The 25,774-nt window shown below is 44.2% G+C and overlaps 2 protein-coding genes across 7 annotated transcripts in view; both read left to right on the top strand.

Moving 5' to 3' along the window:
• The first annotated feature begins 36 nt into the window (after positions 1-36).
• On the top strand, positions 37-11,392 carry EMC1 (ER membrane protein complex subunit 1). Its single transcript, XM_054849289.1, has 23 exons — positions 37-193; positions 355-479; positions 725-790; positions 957-1,050; positions 1,540-1,668; positions 1,808-1,934; positions 2,299-2,448; positions 2,786-2,953; positions 3,484-3,555; positions 4,013-4,072; positions 4,321-4,443; positions 4,678-4,774; positions 5,497-5,613; positions 6,543-6,742; positions 6,961-7,110; positions 7,490-7,651; positions 7,909-8,028; positions 8,268-8,405; positions 8,795-8,968; positions 9,129-9,339; positions 9,540-9,624; positions 10,117-10,246; positions 10,435-11,392. The coding sequence occupies exons 1-23, from the start codon at positions 117-119 to the stop codon at positions 10,612-10,614; spliced, it is 2,955 nt and encodes a 984-aa protein (XP_054705264.1). The 5' UTR covers positions 37-116; the 3' UTR covers positions 10,615-11,392.
• Positions 11,393-11,617: 225 nt separating this feature from the next.
• Positions 11,618-25,774, top strand: part of UBR4 (ubiquitin protein ligase E3 component n-recognin 4) — a 78,668-nt gene continuing 64,511 nt past the window's right edge. For 5 of the 6 annotated variants that reach the window (XR_008580076.1, XM_054849287.1, XM_054849286.1 and 2 more), the window contains exons 1-19: positions 11,618-11,829; positions 15,856-15,953; positions 16,475-16,578; positions 17,260-17,389; positions 17,494-17,633; positions 17,962-18,064; positions 18,612-18,753; positions 18,912-19,036; positions 19,742-19,866; positions 20,119-20,178; positions 20,309-20,499; positions 20,750-20,849; positions 20,939-21,076; positions 21,585-21,702; positions 22,134-22,321; positions 22,900-23,059; positions 23,186-23,271; positions 24,270-24,439; positions 25,118-25,400. Coding sequence is in view for 5 of the 6 variants with exons in the window: in XM_054849287.1 (XP_054705262.1) it covers positions 11,696-11,829; positions 15,856-15,953; positions 16,475-16,578; positions 17,260-17,389; positions 17,494-17,633; positions 17,962-18,064; positions 18,612-18,753; positions 18,912-19,036; positions 19,742-19,866; positions 20,119-20,178; positions 20,309-20,499; positions 20,750-20,849; positions 20,939-21,076; positions 21,585-21,702; positions 22,134-22,321; positions 22,900-23,059; positions 23,186-23,271; positions 24,270-24,439; positions 25,118-25,400 (2,595 nt within the window). In the remaining variant the exon portion in view is untranslated. The remainder of the gene's footprint in view (positions 11,830-15,855; positions 15,954-16,474; positions 16,579-17,259; positions 17,390-17,493; positions 17,634-17,961; positions 18,065-18,611; positions 18,754-18,911; positions 19,037-19,741; positions 19,867-20,118; positions 20,179-20,308; positions 20,500-20,749; positions 20,850-20,938; positions 21,077-21,584; positions 21,703-22,133; positions 22,322-22,899; positions 23,060-23,185; positions 23,272-24,269; positions 24,440-25,117; positions 25,401-25,774) is intronic. The other variant, XM_054849288.1, reaches the window with a different exon arrangement.

Raw genomic sequence — 25,774 nt, 5'->3', positions numbered from 1 at the left:
GCGCGGTGCCTGCGTCCGCCCGGCGGCGCTCACGCCGGTTTTCCGCGCAGGCAGTCGCGCGGGCAGCCCCGCGGCGTTAAGCCCCCCTCGCGGCGGGGTCGCGGCAGGCCGCTGCTATGGCGGCGGGGTTGTGGGCGCTGCTGCTGCCGCTGGCGGCCGCTGTCTATGAGGACCAAGTGGGCAAGTTCGACTGGTGAGTGCTGGGGAGAAGCCGGGGTGGTCCCCACCGCGCCGGGGTGCTCCTCCTGCAAGGAGGCTTCTTGCTGCAGCCGCCCGTCGGGCCTTCCCCCTCCCGCCCCCTCAGCGAGGCGCCCCGTTGTCCCGTCTCACCCCCGCTGGTGTTTCCTCTCCCAGGAGGCAGCAGTACGTGGGGAAGCTCAAGTTCGCCTCCTTGGAGGCCTCGCAGGGTTCGAAGAAGCTCATCGTGGCCACCGAGAAAAATGTCGTGGCTGCTCTGAACTCCAGGAGCGGCGAAATCCGTGAGTGAAGCGGGGTTTTGTTGCAGGGGGGCTCACGTGTCGATTGTGTTGCACTGTGTTTTCATACTGATACACTAATGCTGGTGATACTGCTCTGTCAGACTGAGAGGATTCAGCTGGCACTTCAAAAGCTGTCGCTTAGGGCAGGGAGACTGTTCTCTGCCATAAAGAGCTTAGGTTTAAAAATAATAACAAATGCCTTTGGGGGAACAAATCTTGTTCTCACTTAACTCCGTTTCCTTCAGTGTGGCGCCATGTGGACAAGGGAACCCCCGAAGGAGCAATAGATGCGATGCTGATCCACGGGCAGGGTAAGGAGAACAGGCGGATGGTGTGCTGGGGCTGGCAGTTGTCCTCGTACGTGGGATCTCAACCGTGCGTTAGGCCATAGGTTGAACTTGCCAGAACTCATTGCCTTGTTGATCTGTGGCAGATAGAAGTTCTGTGTTCATCTGCTTCTCTTCATTCCCTGGGCAGATGCCATCACTGTGTCCAATGCTGGACGTATTCTGCGTTCCTGGGAGACCAACATCGGAGGGTTGAACTGGGAGACATCACTGGACACCGGCAGGTAGGCTTTCATGTTTGCACGGTCTTTTTTTTCCCTTTGTAACACTAGTCTGGGAAGGAAGAAAGGAGTTGTTGACCTTGTCTGGAATTGCGTTATGGAGAAAGATTAGTTAGATGTAATGTTTCCAAAATGACGTTTGGGTGAATTCTTTATGAATGGTTGAACCTTGCAGTTAAATCTAGTGCTATTTCTATTTTTTAGCAAACTGGTAAGAGGAAGAGAAACTTTTTTTTTTTTTTTTGGTAGATGAAGTTTCTCTTTAAATATGCAACATGTTAGACATGCATCTGGTTTGGGGTGTTTGGATTTCAGCCTAATGCTCTCTGTTGACATCAGCAAGGATAGATAAAGTGGGCTATAAATAGTACTTCAAGACTGATGTTAAGTGTTTGAAAAAGGTCTTTAAACAGAGTGGGGTTTTTTTCCTAGAAGAATACAGTTTTTAACTTACATAATAATAAATAACTTGTGTTTGTGACCTGTGCTTAGTTTCCAGGTGGCTAGTTTGGTTGGGCTACAGGATGTGGTGAAATATGTGGCCGTCCTGAAGAAGGCAGCCATCTCTCTTCACTACCTTTCCAACGGGCACCAGAAATGGGTGGAACACTTACCAGAAAGGTAAAAACATATTTTAAGTAGAAGTGTAAACTTCTGACAGGGAGCCTATTGGCTCGGAAAGGATGCCTTATGCTTTTGAAAACATCTGAAAACAGTAATGAGAGAAGACGACGTTTCATGGTTGCTGCTTCTCTTGCAGTGAGAGTACTCAGTACCAGTTGGTGTATTCCCATGGGACTGGAGTGATCCATGTGCTTGGAGTCGTTCCCCAGAGCCACTTGAACATTTTAACGTTCAGCGTAGAAGATGGAGAAATTACAAAACAGGTAGTGCTTTATTATGGACCCAAAATATTGAATTTGATTTTAACAAATGTACCTGCAACTAAATGGGCTGTGGTGTGCAAAGTAACTAATAGTTGTTGTAGTACAGACAAACTTCCCTTTCACTGTGCCATTGCCTACAGGTCAATAAATGGATTTCGCTGCTGAATGCCCTGAAAGCAAAACTGAATTAGACTTGCAGCTGTTAGTCAAGACCATCCTGGAATTTTCAGGCTAATAGATAGTTTCTCCCAGGGTTATCAGTAAAAATAATTCTGACTGAAATTCTTGCTTGTGTCCAGGTTGGTTCTTTGAAGATTTTGTTCTCTTGGCAACTTCGTCTCTTTGTTTATGTCTCACTTGTCAGATCAGAGTGGCAGCCCCGTGGCTGAAGAGCTTAAACGGCATGTGCGGCATGGTGGGGGAGGCAGTGCTGGTGTGTGTGGACGTGGACACGCACTCACTCTACGTTTGCTCCTTGGAGACGGAGCAGGAGATGAAGCAGATCCCACTGCAGGTGAGAAGCGCTGAAAGAGCGTTGTACGTAATTCGTTGTGCAACTGGTTTGATTCCTGACTGAGCCTGGCAGCGGAGGGGGCTCTCCTGTTGCTAAACTACAGGATGATTGAAGAGCTGGGGGGGATCGTGATCCATAAACTGAGGGAAGGGAGAGAAAACCTTTTGTCTGTCTAATCGTTCCTTCTGGATTGACGTCTGGCCTCCTTGCTTCTGCCTTGTTTATCCTGATGTGGGGAACCTCTGCATAAAGCTTATATTGCTGCTGATAAAAGGAAAGTATTAGTTTCAGTGAAGAAAATGTTCTCATGGACACATATCTTGTCTTCCTTTCACAGTCGCTTGACCTGGAGTTTGCCGATGCTTTCCAGCCCAGGATATTGGCCACTCAACCCAATGTAATCAGTGCTTCGCGGACTCAGTTTTTCCTGCAGCTGACTCCAAGCCACTTCGCTTTGCTGCAGTACAAACATGGGCTGCTCAGCCACCTTCGGGACTTCCAGCAGGTAACCAAGACAAACATACTCAGGCAAGAGAGCCAACTACAGCTTAAAATTCTTCAAACTAAACGAACACCCCTGTACTAAGCGGTCTGAGTAAGCTGCTGAGCTTCTCATTTCAGTTGTGCTCTTGGCTGCAACGCTCGAAAACCATTTGATTTTGGTTATAGTAGCTGCTGTAGTATTTCCAGACATCAGTGTAGGCACGCTTTGTGGCCACCGCGTGTCTTAAGTAGCCAGTGGTGCAGCAGTACTTTTGTTAGGCCAGCTGAGTGGGTTTGAAAAGCAGACAAGCTTTAAAAAGCTCAGTGACACTGGATATAATGATTCAAAAGCCTGTGGCAGGTCAGCTGTTTCCATCTTTATGAGAAGTATTTTCAGTCTTATCCAAGATAATTTTTTTTTTTAAATTTTGTGAAATATCATCTGGTTTTAATTCCAGCACAGCTTAATTTGCTGCACAGGTAGTTTTTGGTGAGTTTTTGGGATTTTCTTGTTTGTTTTATGATCTTCTGCTATTTTTTTTTTCTTCTCAGGCAGCTCTGGTGAGTTTTGCAACAACTGGGGAGAAGACTGTAGCAGCTGTCCTGACCTGCAGGAGTGAACTGGTGAGTAGAATTTGCCTGTACTATGTAACCAGCACGGCTCTAGTATGGGTATGGACTGGGGGTGGGTTCCACAAGTGTTTTCCTTCACAGGCCCAGGGATGGGTATTAACTTGAGGAAGATTTAATTAGCTTCTCAGACATACAAAGACAATGGTAATGCAAGCAGATCTTGATTACATCCAGCTAAGGCTATCTTTGGTTGGTGAAGCGTGCTGTCCTGTGTTTCAGCCTTGTGTTAGGTGGGCGCGTAGCCTAGGAACCAGCTTTACTGATCTAGAGAGGATTTGAGTTCTTGGGGATACTGAACTTAGTGAGTTTTCTTTTTTATCAGAAATAGAACTGTTTCCTGCCTTTTTTCAGAGTCAAGCTGAGACTTGTCAGGCACTCAAAACCCTAATTTTTTATGTACTCTTGTTGGGGTCTGCAGCCATGTTATCTCTTCTCATCCTCATTTCAGAAACCTGGAAGTTCTGATGGCCTTCTTGCTGGAAGTACTCTGGAGGATTCCCGGAAGCAGGTATGAAATGCACTTGTTCCCAAGAACAGTAGAAGTTCTCGACAGTTCCATTTTATTCCTTTGCCAGCAGGAACAGAATGAAAAAAGTGTTGCACCGTCTTTTTGGAGACCGATGTTTTGTAGCAGCTCCATATATATAAAATCTAAAAATATTTAGAAGCCACAGTTCTTACTGAATATGAAATCCTTCTGCAGAATTTGGTGTGGCATGTATGTTTAACTCACCTATTTTCTCCTTGTTGCTCTAGGAATCCTTAACCTGTTCCAATCAAACCTACAATATTAATCTCTACCTGGTTGAAACTGGACAAAGATTGTTAGATACCACGATTACCTTTAACCTGGAGCAGAGTGGTGCCAAGCCACAGCAGGTGAGCAGGGAGTGATTATTTCAGTCCTGTGGTGTATCAGACTTGCAATACCCTCCCTACCCTGATTCGGCAGGATTGGTAGAGCCCTTCAGACACGGTGAAAAGCATTCTGCCGACACGTGGGATTACTGCATACAATGACGCTGTTTGCTCTTGTTTCAACCAAGAGTTCCATTTTCTCCAAGGAGATGATGTGATCGTTAACCTCACCGTTTTGCTTGCTCTTCTTTCCAGCTATACATCCAGGTTTTCCTGAAGAAGGATGACTCCGTGGGCTATCGAGCCTTGGTGCAAACAGAAGACCACATGCTAATGTTCCTCCAGCAGCCAGGTAACTGGCCAACAGCTAACCTACAACAATTTTAACAGTGGACACCTTGTCGCTGTAGGACAGGAAGAAAATTCCAAGTCCCAAATGATTATATTTTGTCATTGCTTTCTTTGGAAACTGGCAAAATGAATTTTAACTGTCCCATAAAAGATATTGAAGATTCTCTCACCCTCGCAAGACATTTCATCTGAGACAATGGTTCTGCAGCGTTCTTTGTACAGACAGAACCTTTGGATTTCATAGGCTTTCTGCAGATTTCAAAACTTTCTGTAGGATGAGAGTCTTACGTCCTGTTGGAGATCTTCCTCAAAGTTTCTTCAGACAAAATCCTCGTGGCAAAAATGTTAATTTGCCGAAAGAGTTGGAAGTCCATCTCAGGGACATGAATTTTCTAGGGTTTAAAAGGCATCCGGGTGTTCACACTGTGTATCTCTTACTTTATATAGACTTAATGACTGTAACCCTTTTAAAAGATCAGATTGCTTTTACTGTTCCTGTGGGTTTTTCTTCAACAGTGGCTCCAGTTGCACAGAAGTATTTGTCTTTTATGAAATAGCTAATCACGCGATGATAGATAGATAGATGCTATTTCGTGTTTCATTAAGAACAGTGATTTGCATTTGAAGGGCCCGCTACAAGATGCTTCTATACTAAGTGATGATTTTTTCCTCCAGAAGTTTATTCCCAGATTTTTCCAATATTCTACTCATTTTTCTTTCCAGGAAAAGTTGTATGGAGTCGAGAGGAGTCATTAGCAGAAGTGGTAAGCTTGGAGATGGTGGATCTACCTCTGACAGGTGCACAGGCTGAGTTGGAGGGAGAGTTTGGAAAGAAAGCAGGTAAACCATAGACTTAATAGGATTACTTTTAGGCATGTGAGTTTGTTTGGTGTTCTTCCTGAAAAAAATGTATTTATTGTTTTCATTTTCATCTGAGCTGGGAGTTATGATTCAAATTTCTACTGATGGCAATTAAAATGAGCAGAAGGAAACCCATTTCCGTCTAAGCTTTTTAAGTCCAGTGCCAAATGCAGATGGCATGAGCGTATTACATTGTTATGTTCAAAAACCAGCAGCGGTAGGGGGAATTTTGGCCATGTCTCCTAAATGTTTCCCTTTGACCCTTTCTGGAAGACTCATTTGCAATAGCTTTTTTTTTTTTGCTTTGTTTTGTTTTTTCTCGCTGTCCTGGATGCAGCCATTCAAGGTAACCTCAGACTGCATGCAGTGTCGTCTGATACTTCTGACTAATGCTTCCTAGTGGAACTTGATCTCCTCTCTGCTTGCTTTCCGCAGCGGTGAAATATAGTTGAAGTCTGGCATTTTGCTTATTTCAAGAAGCTAAATATAAACCCTGATTAGGCAGAATTAAGTATTTTTTTTTCTTTAATCAGGAGCTTCTCTTGCTCCAAGTAATGAGTGCAGAGGGAGATATAGACCTTACAGGTGGGTAGGCTTTACTGGGCACTTGCTGTGAGTGTACCAGGGAGAAAGAAGGAATACAGAGGAAGAGATTAAATAGTCTGCAAGAAGGTTTGCTTTCAGTTGATGGGAGCATCTTTTGGAGTGAGAAGTGGGAAAAGGTTAGTAAATGCCAGGGTCTGTCATAGAAACAATACCTGTAAATGCTATTCTGGAGTGGGAGGTGAAGAACTATCATAGGTTCATGCATGGCAGCATTTCTTCTACTGGCTGAGACCATAACTGGAATTACGGAGTGGGACGTGCTATTTTTTTCCCTCTTGTTATCACTGTTGGTCTATTTGCAGATGGTTTGCTGGGGATGTTTCTGAAGCGGCTGTCCTCCCAACTTATCTTGCTGCAAGCCTGGACTGCCCATCTTTGGAAGATGTTCTATGATGCCCGGAAACCCCGGAGCCAGATTAAAAATGAGATTAACATTGACAATTTGGCCAGAGATGAATTCAACCTCCAGAAAATGATGGTGATGGTCACTGCTTCGGGAAAGGTGAGGAAGCCAGGGTAGGAATCTGTTTCTAGACTGTAGCAAAGTCTCAGCTCTGAATTCCCGCTCCCGCTTTTAGCCAGGCTTTGGGTAGAATGTCGTGGTAGCTTTGGAGAGGCACCAGGACTCTGCTGTCTTTGTTGTGTCCCAAAGAAAGATGCAGTGCTTGAATGCGAGATGTGTTGTTCTAAACTTTGGCTTTACTGTGTGTCTCTGCTCAGCTTTTTGGTATTGAAAGCAGTTCTGGCACCATCCTGTGGAAGCAGTATCTCAGGAACGTAAGACCAGGCTCCGCCTTTAAGCTGATGGTCCAAAGAACAACAGCCCATTTCCCACACCCCCCACAATGTACTTTGCTTGTTAAGGACAAGGTGAGTCCCTTCTGAAGTCTTTTACTGAAACAAAAGAAAGAATTTAATCCAGTTTATTTGGTTGTGTGAGAGAAGTCATGTGTGCTGTCCTTTAGCTAGCTGCGGCGGTTTTGTACTCCGTATGCGAGGGAGGAGGAGACGTCATTATGTACTGAGACTGCCTCAGCAGTGGCAGATAGGATTTAGTTAAAGCCGTTATGTCACGGTATGGTTCTGATAGAGAAATGTGTGATAGACTATATGCGTGTCTGAAAAGAATGTTTTGAGGATGGAATAGTTGAATCCAGGGTATGAATAGTTGACACCAGCAGGTAACAAGTAGAAAACCAGCTCTTTTGTCCGCCTTAGAAAAAGTTTTGCATCTTTTTTTGTTTTTCAGGAAACTAAAATGAGCTTTCTGTATGTCTTTAACCCCATCTTTGGGAAGAGAAGTCAAGTAGCTCCCCCTGTTTTGAAGCGTCCAATTTTTCAGACTTTGCTTCTGCCTATTATGGATCAAGACTATGCCAAAGTACTACTCTTGATCGATGATGAGTACAAGGTAAATTGCTTTGCCTGGAGGCAGTTTTCTTCACGTTCTAGTTAATTATTCCCCTCCCTTTTGGAGGAAGATTTAAAAACAAAAAAAAAAGCCGTTGAGTCACATTTCACACAAAACTATAAGGTTATTCTGGTAAGACAGACCTCATTCTGGTAAGTGTGTTTGAAATAATCTTTCTGTGATGGGTTATTTGGTGGTTGGTTTTTTTTCTTTTGTGTGCCAGTTGGTTTTTAACCTGCGTTTCAATTCTTTTCCAGGTTACAGCTTTTCCAGCAACTAAAAATGTTCTTCGCCAGTTAGAAGAAATAGCCCATACTATCTTTTTTTATCTAGTGGATGCTGAGCAGGGAAAACTCTCCGGATTTAGGCTGAAAAAGGTATGGAAGACTCATTATAGTCCAAGTGACGTCATTTTCCTAAATGTCCTCTGGATCACAGTTGAGCTCTTCATTTGATTTACGGAGTTTTACTCAGAATAGAAACAGTTCAGCCTCAAAACGTGCCTAAAACTTTTAAAATTCAAAAGCAGAGAGAGCTCCCTGCATCTTATTGGTGGAGACGGTGGCTTTTGAGGAAAAGATAAAACCTCCCATGTCATGGGGTTTTTTTCTTGCAGGACCTGACAACAGAGGAGAGTTGGGAGGTGGTCATACCCACCGAAGTCCAGAGGATAGTGACTGTGAAAGGGAAGAGGTCCAACGAGCACGTGCACTCCCAGGGCCGCGTGATGGGAGACCGCAGTGTTCTCTACAAGGTGCCACAGGAACTTTTTGTTGACTTTTTGTTGATGCGTTATCTCACAGGAAGATCTCGGCACCGTTGCTAGGCACTACGTTGAGACTAATTGCTCCGTGGTGCCATTTTTTTTCTATATATGCAGCAGTGTCCATAACCCTCTGTAGAAGGTGCTAATTTTGTTGGAGATTTCTTTTATAAAACGTTTTCACGCAGCAGTTAACTCAGTCAAACATCTGCTGATGGGGAAATAGCTGCTTGATTTCTTCACGTGATTTGTGCTAAGAAGATACTTTGTTTATTATATGCCTTGTCACAGACGAAACGCAGATTAGCAGGGTGCCCGTGGCACTAAGGTGTGGGGGGGTCTCACTCGTGGGTGGTTTTTTGTTTTTTTTTTTCCTCCAGTCCTTGAACCCAAACCTGCTTGCTGTGGTAACGGAGAGCACAGATACGCATCATGAGCGCACTTTCATTGGAATATATCTGATTGATGGAGTCACAGGCAGGATCATCCACTCATCGGTACAGAAGAAAGCGAAGGGACCGGTCCACATCGTCCATTCAGAGAACTGGGTGGTGGTAAGAAGTTAGTTGTATCTTGTTCTTTACGTTTGGGAGGTAGGGGCAGTTGCCGAACTTGCACAGAGAAGGCTTTTTGACCACTCTGTGTCATTTCCTCCTACTTCTGTATTACTGACTCTGCTTGCCCTGTATTCTTAAAAGTCTTCTCTCGTTTCAGTACCAGTACTGGAACACAAAGGCACGGCGGAACGAGTTCACTGTGTTGGAGCTATACGAGGGGACGGAGCAATACAATGCCACAGCCTTCAGCTCCCTCGACCGCCCGATTTTACCTCAGGTCCTCCAGCAATCTTACATCTTCCCTTCTGCTATCAGTGCCATGGAGGCCACCATCACCGAGCGTGGCATCACCAGCCGTCACTTGCTCAGTAAGTACATGCTGCTCAGTTCTGAATGTGTTTATGCTGAACATCAAGCAAAATGCAGTTTACTGCCAAAAATCCTGTCTGTGGGCTGCCCCGGACTCCCGGCAAGTTCAAGGATAAGCAGCAAGAGAACATTTCTGTTAGCTGTTAGAAAATGCTGTCAGAGGTGGCCGTTTTTAAGATGCATTTCTTCTCGTGCGCAGTTGGGCTTCCCTCCGGAGCCATCCTCTCTCTTCCAAAGGCTCTGCTTGATCCTCGCCGCCCAGAGATCCCTACGGAACAAAGCAGGTAAGGAAAGCGCGACAACCACTGTTCCCGGGCAGCTTGGAGGAGGGATGGATTTTGGGTATAATATGGTAATGTGAAGTAGAACAACTTGGCTTAGACAGATTGAAGGCAATTCTTGTATGAAATTAAGTGAAGCTGCTTTGTTCCCAGTCTAATGATGGAATAAATTTGTCTGTAATGCAGCAAGTCTTATTGTTGGCAAAACCAGCCTCTTGTCTGCACTCTAAGAAGCAGCAGTCTGAGTAACTCTGAAGTTTTTAGCATGACACTTGTTTTTCAAACTTTAGAAGCCTAAAAGGAGGGTGCTGCAGTGTGGTCTGACCCAGCTGGCATGTTAGATTTTTCATCCTGCAGCAAAAATGAATCTGCACCAGGAAAAGCTGCTAAATTTGCTGGTTTAGGTCAGCTTGTGATGATCAGACAAGGAAATGCAGACGATGTCCTTTGTGTGCTGTTTGATTGGGTTTTGATTCCTTTTTAAATGCTTTTCAGAGAAGAGAACCTGATTCCATACTCCCCTGATGTCCAAATCCATGCTGAGAGGTTTATCAACTACAATCAAACCATATCTCGAATGAGAGGGATTTATACGGCCCCCTCCGGCCTGGAGTCCACTTGTCTGGTGAGTACAGGGCGGCGGATTCGACGTAGGGCCGTGGAGTTTGCAGGTAGAGCAGTCCAATACCGTAGCGTGTAACCTCCTATCATCTGCCTGCTTGCTGCTTAAACATCTCTTTCCATCAGTAATTTTTGAAGTGTCTGGTTTTCTGCTGAAAGCTGCATTACCAGCTCCTCATCTCATCTCTTTAGGTTGTTGCGTATGGCCTGGACATCTACCAGACCCGAGTGTACCCATCGAAGCAGTTTGATGTCCTAAAAGACGACTATGACTACGTGCTGATAAGCAGCGTTCTCTTTGGGCTGGTTTTTGCTACGATGATCACAAAGAGACTTGCTCAGGTGAAGCTGCTGAACCGCGCCTGGCGGTAGGGCTGCAGGTGAAGGCAAGGCTGGAGAAGATGTCTGAGCTTCGGACTGGCTGAAGGTGTGTCGCCCCACGTTGCCGCTGGGTCCGGTTAGAAATTCCAGCTTGCGTGACTGACGGATGCAAAGATCTATATTACGTTTTTGCTGGAAGATAATTGGGAGGAAAAGCTGCTAGCGCAACAAAACAATGTGCCGCCTACGTGTCTCCTACTGAGAAGAAATGGAAGAGAGATGGAAAAGAGACATCGGTCTTTTCTGACCAAAAAGAACTATCCCAAATCTCCGTTAAAGCCCTAAAATCTGCCATCACGTCACCTCCCCGATGTTAGTGAAGATAATACCAAGGCCGTGTGTCCTCTTGATCCTCGCCTCTTCCTCGGCTCCGGCCGTGACTAGCGTTGTGGTGAGAGGAGGAGACGTTGGGTCATTTCGTTAGGAAGAAGGTTAGAAATGGTGTGAATGTCGGTGCGAAACGGCCTCATCGGGTCGCTTCATTATGTCACAGGGCTGTGGGAGGAATCTGAATGTAAACTCTCTCCATGTTCTTTATTTATTATGATGATATGATCTTAGTTCCTTCCCCTTTTTAAGAACTCTCCCATATTTGGTGTAAAACACTGAGCTGAAGGTGCCGTGGTTCAGGCAGAGCCTCGCAGCGTTTCCCCTCCGGATAATGGCCGTTAATTCTCTGTACGTGGATTTAAATTGTCGTAATCGAGTTCCGCAGCCGGGTGAGCCCCCCGAGGTGCCGACCGCCTCAATAAAGGCCGTGTGCTGAGGAGCAGTGCCTGGGTTTCCATCTTCTGCGGTTGGTGAAGCCCCGACCCCGGGCAGGGCACCGCCACGGCGCATGCGCGGCCCCCCCCGCCCGCAAACACCCTCACGGCGCATGCGCCGCAGCAAAGTTGCTGACTCATATACTGCGCAGGCGCTTGGGCAGCGCCTTCCTCTTCCAATCGGGAGGCGCGATGCGCGCGTAGGTATTGGGTCACTTCCTGTCTGGTGGCGCGTGGGGGGGGAGGTGCTTCCGGCCCTCCGTCCCCCTCCGCCGCCGCGGCCCCCCCTCGCCCAGCGGAGCGGCAAGATGGCGGCGGGCGGCGGCGCGGGGGCCGCGGCGGAGCCGGGCTGGGAGGTGGCCGTGCGGCCGCTGCTCTCCGCCTCCTACTCGGCCTTCGAGATGAAGGAGCTCCCGCAGCTGCTCTCCTCGGTTATCGAGAGGTGAGGGCTCACCTGTCCGATACGGGGCGGGGAGGGAGGGAGGGAAGGGGGGGCGTACGGCCCGGGCCCCCTGCCTCCCCTCAGCGTCCTTCCCTCAGGGCGGGCGCCCGGCGGCGGGAAGCCCCGCGGTGTTAGTGCTGGGGGGAGCGCCGGGGGGGGGGGGCTGCGGGGAGCGGCCCTGCTCGGTGCTGGGTAGGGGACAGCGGCGGGGCTGGGCCGGTGGCCAGGACCGGTGGCCAGCGCCGGCTGCTGGGGCTGCCGGGGAAAAAGAGAGCCCCGAGCAGCGTCCAGAGAGTTTACTCACGCCCAGCCTCCTCCCGGTTTCCTGGGGACTGGGAGGCTCTCGGGGTGGTGCCCTTGGGACCTAATAAGCGGGGATGAGGATGCACGCCCGGCTCTTCGCGTTGGGTGCTGCTCGGCCGCAGCAAAAGCACCTTTGACAGTTACCCCGCGGAGAGGCTTCGGGACTGTTCTTGCCTTTTTGCTTTTGTTCAAGCGTGTACCGCTTTTTGCAGTGAAAATTGTTGTCTCACCTGGCCTGTCTCCTCTGGTGACAGACTCATGGGGGTCGTTGTGTTGCATCAACTTCCTTTTGAGTTTCTACTAGTAAAATATCTCCCATTTTAAGGAAAAATATAGCTGAAATCAAGGCTGTCTTTTCTGAATCAGAAAGGTTAGACTTGGAGCATAAGAGTACTCATTGGAGCTATTTAACTTAACTTATAGCTTGTTTTATGCTCTAAAACACTGACTATGAATGCCACAACATTATGCTCAGTTACAAAGATATAGCCCTGACCACAATAAGTTATTAGGAAACAGAAAAAATAAACACTGTTGTAAGGAAGAGAATAAAATAAAGCCTTGGGGTATTTTGCTTAATATAGAATGTCTGAGGGTCCAGACAAGGGATGATTGGAATGAACATTCTGTGCCTATATCCATATACCAGTGGTTCACCTGGAAACCTGTGTGTACTCAGTATTTATGTCATGGGTGGTTCTTAGGCTAATCTTTCTTTTAGGACCCATTTCAGCTTTGCTTTTTCTTGCCATCACTATGCTTAAAGTTCATTACTGGATTCTTTTGACAGAAGAATATCACAGAAACGCTTCAGTGGATGCGCTTGACTTTTGGGAGAGGTTTGTTTCCTCCATTAGTGAGAACGATGGTTCCATTTTCCACTTGAGATGGCAGTTTGTTACCTTTAAGTAGCACTGCCCTGAGGTTTGAGTTGTGTGTCCCATGCTGACTGCATTTCAGTCCCAGCGAGATTTAATGCGAGTGCAAGGCCTGTGGAATCTTGCAGGACGGTATCTTTTATTTTATGCCTTGATATAGCACGTGGCAAATCATGGAGGAAAAAATATAGCTTGTTTGGTTTTGGAGCCGTGCTCTTCTATTCTGAACAAATAATCTATCTTTAGATTTCTAATCTAAAATATTTTATCTGTTCAACTTATTTTTAGAAGATGATTGTTAGCTCTTGTCGTGTGACTATTGGTTGACACCATCTGCAAAGTGGTGATTTCTCCTTAAATAAACGTGGTGCAATGACAACACAATCGCTAACATTCTTTTCAAAAGAAATTAATAAACTCCTTTTCTCGACAACGCTTATATTTAATTTTTAAGTTTAAGCATCATGAAGTTACTGAAATTCCCCTGTTAGCAGGTATATTCAAGAATTGGCAGACTTCACTCTTACTTGACATAAATTATGGAAACGCTGACTTGGGAAGATGGAACTGAAGTGGAATGCAGTTTACAAAGCATGTGACAGTCAAAGGAGGGTGGTTTTCAGGGAAGGGTTTTCAGTAGAGGGAGAACTCCTGCACCTGCTGCTTTGCCTTTGCAAGGAGGAGGCTGCTTTTGTGCCTGCTGCCTTACATGAAGAGTCTAGTTTGGGCCCGTTTAAGGTTTGGAAGCAGAACTGAAAAAGAAGCTGAGAAAGCACAGTTGCTGATGTATCATATTTCATATTGACATGGGAGCTTCTCACTTAGCGTGAGGAATGGTTTTCCCTGGGAAGCAAATGTTATTTAAGTAATAAATCACAATACAGTAACTGGAAGTTGTTATTAAATCTCACTATGTGCAAAATAACACTAGCACATCACAGATTAAGCTGTTATCTTTTATTTCTGTTTATTTGCAAGGACTTGATGATTGACAGATGCCTTCCACTTTTCACTGCCATAACAAGTCCATGACTTGTTTTAATAAAACTCAAGCCTCTTATTGTGCAATCCGGATGAAATTCCCTATCTTGTTCTGGTTTCTGCACCGTTGTGTTCTTATACCTTGTGGGTATTGCATCTTGCACAGCTTGACCTATACAGCAGAATGCTAATTGAGGAGCCGCCAGTTTCTCCTGTACTCTATTATTCCCAAATTGTTCTCATTTGTCCTCTTAAAACACATTGCATACACCTACTCCAGCTAATTTATAGTTGAGGATAAAGAGGCAGGGGAGCAAAATCAGTGTCTGAATATAAGAGAGCACAAACTTTTTTGCACCCTCAGTCTCTGAGCGAGGTGAAGCCTGGTGAGTGGGATGTTGAAAGTCAGGTGTGTTACACTGCTGAATTTCTTCAAGTGAAGCCTCTCACTTTGTAACAGCTACTTTGCTACTTCAGCTTTTTGGATAGACTAAATTAAAAAAAATAAAAATTCAGAACTAGGAAATCAAAGCTACAAGGCTCCTGAGTATTTCTTTCTGTTCGTTTTTCCAGAAGAAACGATACATTCTACGGTTTCTTCTGTTTCAGCCACATCTCCCATTAGGATAGTAAAAGGGAAAGTGACTGGGCATAAATTGGGAAAGGTGCATCCTCTTCCTCTTCCCACCCTGCCAAAGCTGGCATCATCCTGTGCGGGCGGGTGAAAGGATCCATGGGTTTGTAGTGCCATACTCTGCAGCAGTGCTAGCATTGCCAAACTCGAGACACCACCGCTTTCGTTGGGTACAGCCAGAGGTGAAGTCTGTGTCCTGAGAAGTGGCTAGTGAGGTTCATTCCTATCATCATTCCAACTTGCTCATTTGTTTCAGGGAATAAAAATTTCTGTCATCTGAAAACATGGAAGAAATTAATTTAAGCATTTAATAGACATGTGCCCACATCCCTTAGTTTTGTCGTAGGAAAAATCCAGGCAGAGCTCACTATGGAAGCAGAGCTGTGTTTCTGTACTCAAAGTGGTTGCCTTCAGGTTTCTGGGCAAATGGGATGTGGTGTGACGCTTTACGGCAGCAGCCTTTAACACATCATTTCTGTGCACAAATAGCTGTTCTCTGTGGCCAGTGAGCTCTACCAAGAAACCTCAGAGGCTTGACTTTCAGCGTGTTGATGCATATTTTGCTTTGCAATTTTTACTTTTGGTTTGAGTTGATGTGAAATGCCAAGTTGCAAGTGTCTGCCCACGAGGCTGATTACAGTGGATGCATTTTTCTCTGCTCTGCGTCACCTGCCAAAACTCTTTACTCCCCAGCTTGTTGCAGACGCTGTGTTGTGTATTTGCTGTTGTTATGCAGTTGCCTCTTTTGATCCTTCTGTTTTGCAGAATTGTGTATATTCCAGTTGACTCCGTGCCTTGACAGAAAAGGAATGCCTGTGCTCCAATCCTGGCAAATCCTGCCTAGCGTTAGCAGAACAAACACTCCAAACTTTATGGGCAGCTGAGTTTAGAATAACTTAAAGATTAACAAATCTCCAACTGGGAGAGTGATTGTTAAAGAGGCTGAGCTGTTATGGTGTAAAGGAGAAACTTTTGCAGCATTGGAACTATTTCCTTACGTTTCCGATGCGGGTAGCGATGCCGATGCCCTAATCTGTCTGCTGCTGCTGAACTCAGTCCTGAGGACACAGGAGACAGGACACAAGGGAGAGGATTCTGCCCTCAGAACTGTGATTTGGAAAGAGCATGGGATTTTAATCATCTGTTAATAGATATAACATATTTTGAGTGTTGTGTGGTGCCGCTATTGTGCTGTATACATTTGACGTATCTCCTGTTCTCCTGTTGCAGTGAATCTGAAATCCTGCACCACGACAAACAATATGAGCCTTTTTACTCTTCCTTCGTTGCACTTTCTACACATTACATCACTACTGTGTGTGGTCTAAGTAAGTGTTCCCTGTCCTTTGCTTCTCTTACTCTTCTGTTATGACTAGGATATAGTAAAAGTAAAGTAGAACCATTGTCCTTTTGGTATTTGTATCTAGCATCATACTTTAAGCTAGCTTTGTACTGGCAAAATGGCAATTCAGATGGAAAGGGAAACTTGTCGATAGGAGTGTTTGGCCACCAAGTACTGGGTGGCGTTGACTTTTTGGTTGCTAATTTATTGGTCTGACTTCATTTAGGGAAAATAATTCTTGGTCAAATGAAGAGTTTAAATCCATTTTCAGGATTTTTAGGTTATTCTTTAGCAGTTATGTTACTGTGTTGGAATTAATGATCAAAACATTGTGACTCTAAATATTTTATATTATTTTGGCTGACAGAATTTGGCAATTTCAGCAAAAATGATAGATCGTGTACGCCTGTGTGTTGCATAGCGTTCTGCTTTATTGAAAGCATTAGGAACGTATTACGCTGAATTATTTAATAACTTGTACTGAGTACTAGCATCTGCTTTTTTCAGTACCAAGAAACCAATTGCAATCAGTGGCAGCTGCTTGTAAAGTCCTGATTGAATTCTCACTGCTGCGCCTAGAGAACCCAGATGAAGCATGTGCTGTTTCGCAGGTGAGCGCAGATTTTCACCGTGTGGGCAAGCCTGAGTGCAAAAATGGACTTTGGCCTCTAATTCTGAAATATTTGCTCTGATGTTGCATAAAGCAAAATTAATTAAGTTCTTAAAATACTTGAGGTAGAGACTAATACCTGCTGAATCTTCCTTTCATGTTCTTTACTCAGAATTTCAGCTCGTGAGCAAGCTGAAATGAAGGTGACCTGAAGCCTTGGTTAATTCTGTTGCAGTTTCCTACAGTCTGATTCGGTTTTGTGTAACAACCTGGAGCAAAACTGTTGTTGAGTTTTTAGAGATGGATTCTTCCCCAGTTTTTAGTGTTTTAGTCTTCTGGGAAAGATTAAATCTGTTTCAAAGAGGAAAGGCGTGTGAGAAGTGTTCACATAACGTAGTTTCTGCTAGGGCCAGCTTAAAGCCTTAGCGTGTCATAGGAGAGAGTGTTTTTCCAGATGCTTTTCATAACAAGCACATGGGACAATGTCAGCAACCAGAATTACTTGCGGTTAGTAAGGTGTCACGATCTTCGGTATGAGATCAGAGTGAATTTGAGATGTCGCAGTAGCCTTAGTAGCTGAAGTTGCAGTATTCTTCATGCAGCTGCTTAGAATAAATGATATCGAGGAATAATTGGAATCAAGAGAGTTTAAATTGTACTTGATGTCTTTTTTTATTTGTAGAAACATCTCATTCTACTGATAAAGGGGCTGTGCACGGGCTGCAGCCGCCTAGATCGAACTGAAATTATTACCTTCACAGCAATGATGAAATCGGCCAAGCTGCCTCAGACTGTCAAAACCCTCTCTGATGGTAGGTGGTTTAATTTATGGTCGTGTCACTGCAGCACTTGAGTTAGACATAGAAAATACTATGGTTTTGATTTACAAAATGATGTTTTGCTGTTTCCCCTGCAGTAGAGGACCAGAAGGAGCTGGCCTCCCCGGTGAGCCCAGAACTAAGACAGAAAGAAGTGCAGATGAACTTCCTCAATCAGTTGACATCAGTCTTTAACCCTAGAGTCTCCTCATCACCGTCTGTCACACCAGAGACGCAGGTGAACAAACAGCCTTAGAATAGAAGCAGTCTGAATTTTAGCGTTAATGAAGGAAAGAGGGCAGTAAGTGGTAGTTTTTTAACCTGCGTAAAGAAAACCTTTCTGAAGTATTTAAATACTACTTGCATGGTGAGGAATGGCAAATGACAAAATACTCTTTGCGCTGTATTGGCAGTAGTGGTTTTGTTGCCTCATGGAAGCTAATGTTCAGCGATATTCATAGCTGTTTTGAGTTCTGCTGCTGCTCCTTGCTCCTGTGTAGAGATTTACTGCAATACTGTTTATTTTTAATGCTTCCATGATATATTTAGTATGTGCTTGCTTTTAGGTGGAAGGAGAGAGTGAGGATCAAGCTTCCACAGATCAAACCTCTGCGGCAAAGACAAAAAGCATATTCATCGCTCAGAATGTGGCCAGCCTGCAAGAACTTGGTGAGAATCAGCTTTTCAGCATCGGGGAAGAAACTGCTAGAGCAAATGACTCTCCAGTGTTACAGCTTAGAGCTCTGAATGGGAAGCAGTTTTCTGACCTAAAGTGTTTGTTCTTTAGGACTCACTTGGTTGCCTGCTGATGTCCCCAAGGGAGGTTGTGGCTGTAATGTAGCTTTTTTCATTGCAGAGGAGATGAGCTCATTATATTTGTATGCAGTAGCTTTGGTTTTTGGGAGGAAAAAAAAAAGGAGAATGATATAAAATAGCCTATGGGATGGATTACTGAGCAGGTGTGAATTAGACCTGGTGTGCCACGTAACACGCACGCAGACATGTTTGTGACACCCATTAAGAGTACTGACAAAAACTTCACCATCTGCTTCGTGTGTTGTAAACCAGTCTTTATCCTGTTGCCTCATCTATGATGATATTTTCTCACCACAAAGAGTAATTAAGTCGATTATTGATGACCGTTAGATCTGTCCTGCTTAGAAGCTCTCCCATGAAACAGTGAAAATAACATTGCTGGGTTGGTTTTTTTTGGTAGGTGGCTCTGAGAAACTGCTGAGAGTGTGCCTGAACCTCCCATACTTTTTGCGATACATAAATCGATTTCAGGATGCAGTGTCGGCCAACTCATTTTTTATTATGCCAGCCACAGTGGCGGATGCCACTGCTGTTCGCAATGGGTAAGAGTCTGTCATTGCTCTTCTTTGCTAAGTGCTGGGTGCACCGTACGAGAGAAAATAACTGCACTAGCTATGCAGTATCCGTTATTGCGCTGCTCCTGTGAGCTGTCTGATGAGTTCATTGCGCTGCTGAACCTTGATGTGTGTCGTTACTGTAGATTTCACTCGCTGGTAATAGATGTGACCATGGCACTGGATACTCTGTCTCTGCCTGTACTGGAGCCCCTGACACCCACGCGTCTCCAAGATGTGACTGTTCTTGCTCTCAGCTGTCTCTACGCAGGTGAATGGATTTCTTCTATTTTCTTTGGAGCTTTAAGTCGGTCTCGCTATTGCTCTGCTTTGTTACCTGCACATTTGAGGCTCAGCCCACAAGTGACCTTTATTTCTCATGAATTTGAAAGCTGTGCAGCATACTATGTAGTATGGTGACTGGGTTAAGATGAAAATTGTTATAGTGACACTGAAATTCTGATATATTCTGCAAATGTTCTTGTCAGTATCTGGGAGAAAAACTGAGTGACTTAGCATCTTAATAGCCTGTAATTTCTGCTCTTTTTTTTTAATGTTCAGAACATAATATATTTTTGCAATGCTTATGGCTTCAGCTTAATTGGTTATACCCCCAAATCAACCTTATTTCCCAGGAGTGGTTTAAGTACACCAGAATCCTGAGTGCTTAATATGGGTAAGATTTTAAAGAGATGTGGCAATCAAATATGAAGATTGCCTTAAAAATGGTATGGAATTACACAGTAAAACATTTCCTCCTTTAATTGTTCTCACGTGTTTCTGTAGAACAAAATTTGCCTCTTTTGGGGGTACTTCAGAAAGATATTTTAATCTGTCAGCTGTAATATTGAGTATTCCCGGCTCCATCAAGGTTATGGGCACGTTTGATACCACTTGTTTTAATGAACTAAGTAGGAACACCAAGTCCCAAGGCTGGGTCTTAATAAGAACGTTACCTCTGCTTGTTTTCAACCAGGTGTGAGTGTGGCAACTTGCATGGCCATCCTACACGTGGGTAGCACTCAGCAGGTACGAACTGGGTCAACAAGTTCCAAAGAAGAAGATTATGAAAATGATGCTGCTACTATTGTACAGAAATGTGTAAGTAGACGAGAGAGCATGTTTGTTGTTTTCATTTTTGGCAAGTGAAGTGCATAGAATTTGTATTTATTTGGGTCGCGATACATGCTTGTTATTTCCAGGCATTACACTTGCTGATAAAGGAAGTGATGGGGCGGCGAATTGTAGAGAGCAAAATGCAATTGTATTTGGAGTTTTTTAAAGCGTGCCTGGTGGTTTATGGTTGCCCACTGGAGCGCTTAAACATTACCATGGTTTTGGATTTATTTTCAGCTTGAAATCTATGAAATGATTGGGCAAGCCATCAGCAATTCACGCCGTGCAGGGGGTGAGGTAAGATTTGCGTCTCAGGAAGCCTTTTTCACTGTGTTCGTGCTGGTATATTTTGGCATTTGCATTGACACTATTTTGTCTTTTTGGTGCTTTTTTTTTCCCCCCCGTCTCTTCACTTTTGGGATGATAGCATTATCAGAACTTCCAGCTGCTCGGGGCTTGGTGTTTGCTAAACAGCCTCTTCCTCATCTTGAACCTCAGCCCCACAGCCTTGGCTGATAAGGGAAAAGAGAAGGATCCATTGGCTGCTCTTCGCGTCAGAGACATTATTGCTCGTACTAAGGAAGGCGTTGGGTCTCCTAAACTAGGACCTGGGAAAGGGTATGTAAATACCCCGTTGAAGTAATCACTGTCCATGTATCTAACCATGCCCAGCAAGCAACTACTGCAGAATCTTGTTGGTCTCTTCAAATTTTATCTCCGTTTGTAAGTCTTGATTCATGGAAAGAAGAGAAGTCGTCATCTTCAGTTTAGCAAAGCAGTCAATTTACTCAATTTAATATATATATATATATATATATATATATAATTTTCCCCCTGCAAATACATTGTATGCTTTATGTTTCTGTAGGCATCAAGGTTTTGGTGTTCTGTCAGTGGTGCTAGCAAATCATGCTATCAAATTGCTGTCATCACTCTTTCAAGATCTGCAAGTGGAGGCCTTGCACAAGGTACATAGGTAGCACGTATGTTCTTGTGAAACATTTTGCCCTCGCCACAGAAACACACTTTAAATTCCCTTTTCAATGCCTTCATCCAGGGCTGGGAGAGTGATGGTCCGCCAGCAGTGCTGGATATCATGGCTCAAAGCACATCCATCCAGAGAATTCAGCGGCTGATAGATTCTGTACCACTCACTAATTTGCTGCTGACTTTGCTGTCTACTTCCTACAGAAAGGTAGGAACTGGCGTACAGCTAGAGAACTTCTGTAGCTGAACCGCTCCTACTAAGTGTTATCTGCCTGGAAAGTTCTCACTTTACAAACTGTGACTATGCTAAGAGGAATTCAGGATTCTTCTCTAAGAAGCCTTCAAGTGGGGCCTCTCTCTTTCCTCTTTTCTGAGATGTAAATGTGACAAACATGTTCTAATACAATTTTTCTGTGAGCTCAGTGGTATTTGTAAGCTCAGTGAGAAGATGAAAAGGCTGTATTCAAAATGGATGCTTTTAAGTTAGGGCTGTTACTTGAAGTGTTGCTTACAAGCTTGGCATAGATTCTTTGTTTTCAACCATCCTGTGTAATTTTTAATACAACTTAAGGGGGAGAAGCCTTGAAAAACTGTTAATAAATTAGTTGGGACAAATTTGCTAGAAGAAAATTAAAATGCATCAGGAAGTTGTTTTAGTTTTCAAATTCTTATCTTTCATAATCCTAAAAGTTAACTTGTTCTGCTGTTCTTCTAAGGCTTGTGTCTTGCAGCGTCAGAGGAAGGGCTCCATGAGCAGTGATGCAAGTGCCTCCACTGATTCTAATACTTACTACGAGGATGATTTTAGCAGCACCGAGGAGGACAGCAGCCAAGGTAATAGAGTTTGCAGCAAACAACGTAAGTCAGGATTTTACGCTGCCTTTCAGATTTGGTGGAAACCTGGCTACTGGTCTTTTGCCTTCTTGGTCAGGAATGTCACGTAACGCTGAAAATATGAAACAGTTTGTAAGATCCGTTTGGCAGAAGTAATGCTGACTGTACTCTTTTGTGTAAACTAAAGCCAGAGTGGCTGGGATTTGGCAGTATTTGCTCAAGAGGAGAGTGGAAATAATGTCGTCTTGTAAATTCCTGCTGGACTGCTGTGAAAGTGCTGAGCCTTGTGATTTGGAAAGGACAAATGAAGATGGCAGATGCCTTAGCTGTGTTCACTGCAACTCGTTTTCAGGCCTTTTCTAAGCTGAGTAGTTTGCATAAGGTAGTTGCTTATAACAGTCCGCTTTTGTTTTTCCTGCCTCCTGTGTTAGATGACGATAGCGAACCAATCCTTGGGCAATGGTTTGAAGAGACAATCTCTCCAAGCAAAGAGAAAGTGGCCCCGCCGCCACCCCCTCCACCACCGCCTCTGGAGAGCTCGCCTAGAGTGAAAAGCCCTAACAAACAGACTGCTGGAGAGAACGGGAACATCCTGGCCAGCCGCAAAGATCCAGAGTTGGTATGGGAAGATCTTCAGGCTTAATGAAATACCTGATGTACTGTAGTGTTGTTTACTTGTCAGTGGCTAGCTACATTGACAGACAACACGATAAATGTCAGGTATTTTAAGTACATCGCTGATAGACCATCAGTGACTGTCCTGGCTTTGAATAAAGAAGTTTTCTCTACTCTTCCCTCAGGTGGAATATCACCATATTTGTTACTGCTAGGGAAGCAAAGATTGAAGATAATATCTATTTGGGTTACAGAGGGAGAAGGGAAACGAGGGCAGAACTATAAGCGAAATGACTCGCTGACAGAATACTTTTAGCTCCAACTCCCTCGGGTAAAGACAAAAATAAATAACTGCAGTTGAGAAGTTAGAGGCTGCAACCTTTTTGGAGAATTGTAAATTCAGTCCTGATACAGAACACAGAGTGCAGTGAGCTGGACTGTGATGAGTAAACCTGTACTCCGCCGCTGGGGTGCAGTTAAGGGACTTGATTTATTTTGCTGGTGGTTTAGTTTTTGTTTAATGTTGTCTTATAGTCCCTCTGCTTTTGTTGCTTCTATAGCATACTTCTCTTTTCTTTTCAGTTTTTGAGCTTAGCTTCAAACATTTTGAACTTTATCACGACTTCTATGCTGAACTCCAGGAATAACTTCATTCGCAACTACCTGAGCGTGTCTCTGTCAGAACAGCACATGGCTACGCTGGCTAGCATCATCAAAGAGGTGGATAAGGACGGGCTTAAGGGTGAGTGATCAGAACCTCTCTGTTAGAGAACGATAGGATTTATAGGTGTATGTTTTCCTAGCTCCATGTGGAAATCTGAAATACAGGAGAGCCACAGTAGAAAATGGCTTGATCCCTGTCTTACAGGCACGTCAGATGAGGAGTTTGCTGCTGCGCTGTATCACTTCAACCATTCTTTGGTGACCTCAGATCTTCAGTCCCCTGCCTTGCAGGTAAGTTTTTGATTGAAGGTATAAATAAAATGAAGAAGTGTTGGTGTCTGTTAATGTCTCTGCACAGATTCTCCACACCTAGACTAGTGTGTTGATGATTCCATTTGGCACTAGAGTATATTCTTTTGCACACAGAGGTTGGAATACTTTGGATCCAATGAGTTGGATGACCTTTGCAATCATCCAGTACAAAACATCCTGCAGAGTGTACACTTAACGTTTAGAGTTCAAATTAATCCACCGAACTTTGAAGGTGATGAGAGCTGAAAAGGAAATGAGTTTGTATATTTTGTTTTGGAGAGTTGCCTCTATCTATCCGTGTGTTCATCAAGAGGCATTCCCGCAGATTTGCTTTGCTGTCAGGGCTGATGCCAGAAGGCCTTGGAATTCTCTCAGGAGAGAGTCAAATTAATCCTTTTGCTTTCATGTACTAACTTTGTACCCTCTAGGTTTCTTTGCTAGGTCATGGGCTGACCCGACTTAACGCTGTAAGCAGAGGTTATAAATCTGCTTGCCAATCAGTGAACTCAATCCCTATACTTTTTGTTGACTCTTTCTACTGTATTTAAAAGACTCTGTTGTGTTTGTTTTTTAAGCACTTGGACTTTTCAGAAATCTGGTTTTTTACTATATTTAAAAAGAAACAAGCATTACTGTGGTCAGTCAAAGGGTCTTCTTCCAAATGGTTAGATACCGAACATAGTAGCATAATTTCTCCTGCTGTGATGCCACAGTAAGTGAGTAGAGCCCATTAATGCCATTTTTTCTGCATTGGCCTGGAAGTTGAAAGTTTGTTGTGCTTTAGGTGGCAAAGTGACAGTGTAAGTGTCCCTCGGTAGCTGTGCTATATATTTGAGATGGGAGAGATATTGCTGTGTGAACCCTTACAAGCCCTGAGAGCCCTAATATTTATTACCATCTGTATATTCAGATCGTGCTTTTAATTAAAGCATCAGACAGGACTTGCCCCTTTTCAACAAGTCTGTGTTTTGTTCCAGAACACACTTCTTCAGCAGCTGGGAGTGGCCCCTTTTTCTGAAGGTCCATGGCCTCTCTACATCCATCCTCAAAGTTTGTCGGTGCTTTCACGGCTTCTCCTGATTTGGCAGCATAAAGCCACTGCCCAGGGAGATCCTGATGTTCCAGAATGCCTTAAAGTTTGGGAAAGGTGAGATAATTTTATGTTAAGCTGAAAGTCAGTCATCTCTTACCCCTCTGATTTTCTATCAAGTGAAAATTCTCTGGGACCAGCGTAGTGTGTGTGTGTTCTCTGAGTGGTGGTGGTATGCGATGCTCGGAGGAGCAGAGGGTTAGTTTTCTGCGTTGCTGGAGTCCTTCGCCTACAGCGTAGGAAATGAAACCTAGAAGCAGAATTTAAGTGGGTGGAGTCTGAATTACTTACAGCAACGCTGGTTTTCAAAAGGGAAAGTGAATGTCTGATTTCAGTAGTTTCTGGTAGGTTCTGTTACGTTGGTGCCAAGATTTTTTCCTCTCTGTGCCATTACCTGAATGTGAAAGCGTCCGATAGGGTTTAGCTGACTGAAAGCTATAGCGGATAGCTTTTCCTGTGGGAAAGCGTGCATTGCTCTTTCTCCCTTTGAATGGTTGTTCATGTTTTCCATCAAATGTATTTGCCACTAATGGAATTTATGTAGGTTTTGCTGTTTGCATAGTCTTATTCCAATACATAATGTAGTGAATAATGCGTGAAATTGCTGGTATTAGAAGAATAAGCAGAAAAATATGATTATGAAAATGTTTCTCTAACATCTAGTTAAAGAGATTTTAAAGACGGACCTAAGCAAGGAGAAAAGTAAACTTTATAAACTTCCTCTCTTGTTGTCAGGTTTGTGGGCACACTGAAGCAAAATGCCTTGCAGGGGACTCTTCCTGGTGACACAGAAGATCTGAACGTTGAACATCTCCAGCTGCTGCTGCTTATTTTTCACAATTTCTCTGAGAGGGGCCGCAGATCTATCATGATGCTCTGCATCCAGACAATTGTGGAGCTGACAGTGAACATGGATACTCAGCAATGTTCTGTGCCACTTATCGTGGCACGTCTGCTCTTGGTGTTTGACTACCTGCTCCATCAGTATTCCAAGGCCCCCATGTACCTATTTGAACAGGTAAGATTTTGACATCATGTTCTGGATATTTAATTGGTCACCCAGCAGAAATCTGTAACAGGCGATTATTTGGTGTATTCTGATCTCTTCATGGCCTCTGTGAGTAAATCAGTTTTGATGTTGTTACCGGCCGTTGGAGTTATAATGTATGATTGCAGTTGCTGATTCCTAGCAGCAGGTTCAGTTTGAGTGTAAATTCCTGATGTAACTACTGTCCTAATAAATCCTGGTAGGGACAGGACGAACGCCCTGCCTTATTTTTCAAAATCTTGAGAATTTGGGTATTTAGGCAGCATTTCACAAATACCTTGTATACCATGTCCTTGCTTTAGCTTTTCACTGTTGAGGTTTTTGGCACTGTTCTCGTTAATGGG

Source organism: Grus americana, chromosome 21 (assembly GCF_028858705.1).
Source record: "Grus americana isolate bGruAme1 chromosome 21, bGruAme1.mat, whole genome shotgun sequence".
Lineage (NCBI taxonomy): Eukaryota > Metazoa > Chordata > Aves > Gruiformes > Gruidae > Grus > Grus americana.
The sequence above is the reverse complement of the archived record's forward strand: the minus strand, read 5'-3'. Positions and strand labels throughout refer to the sequence as shown.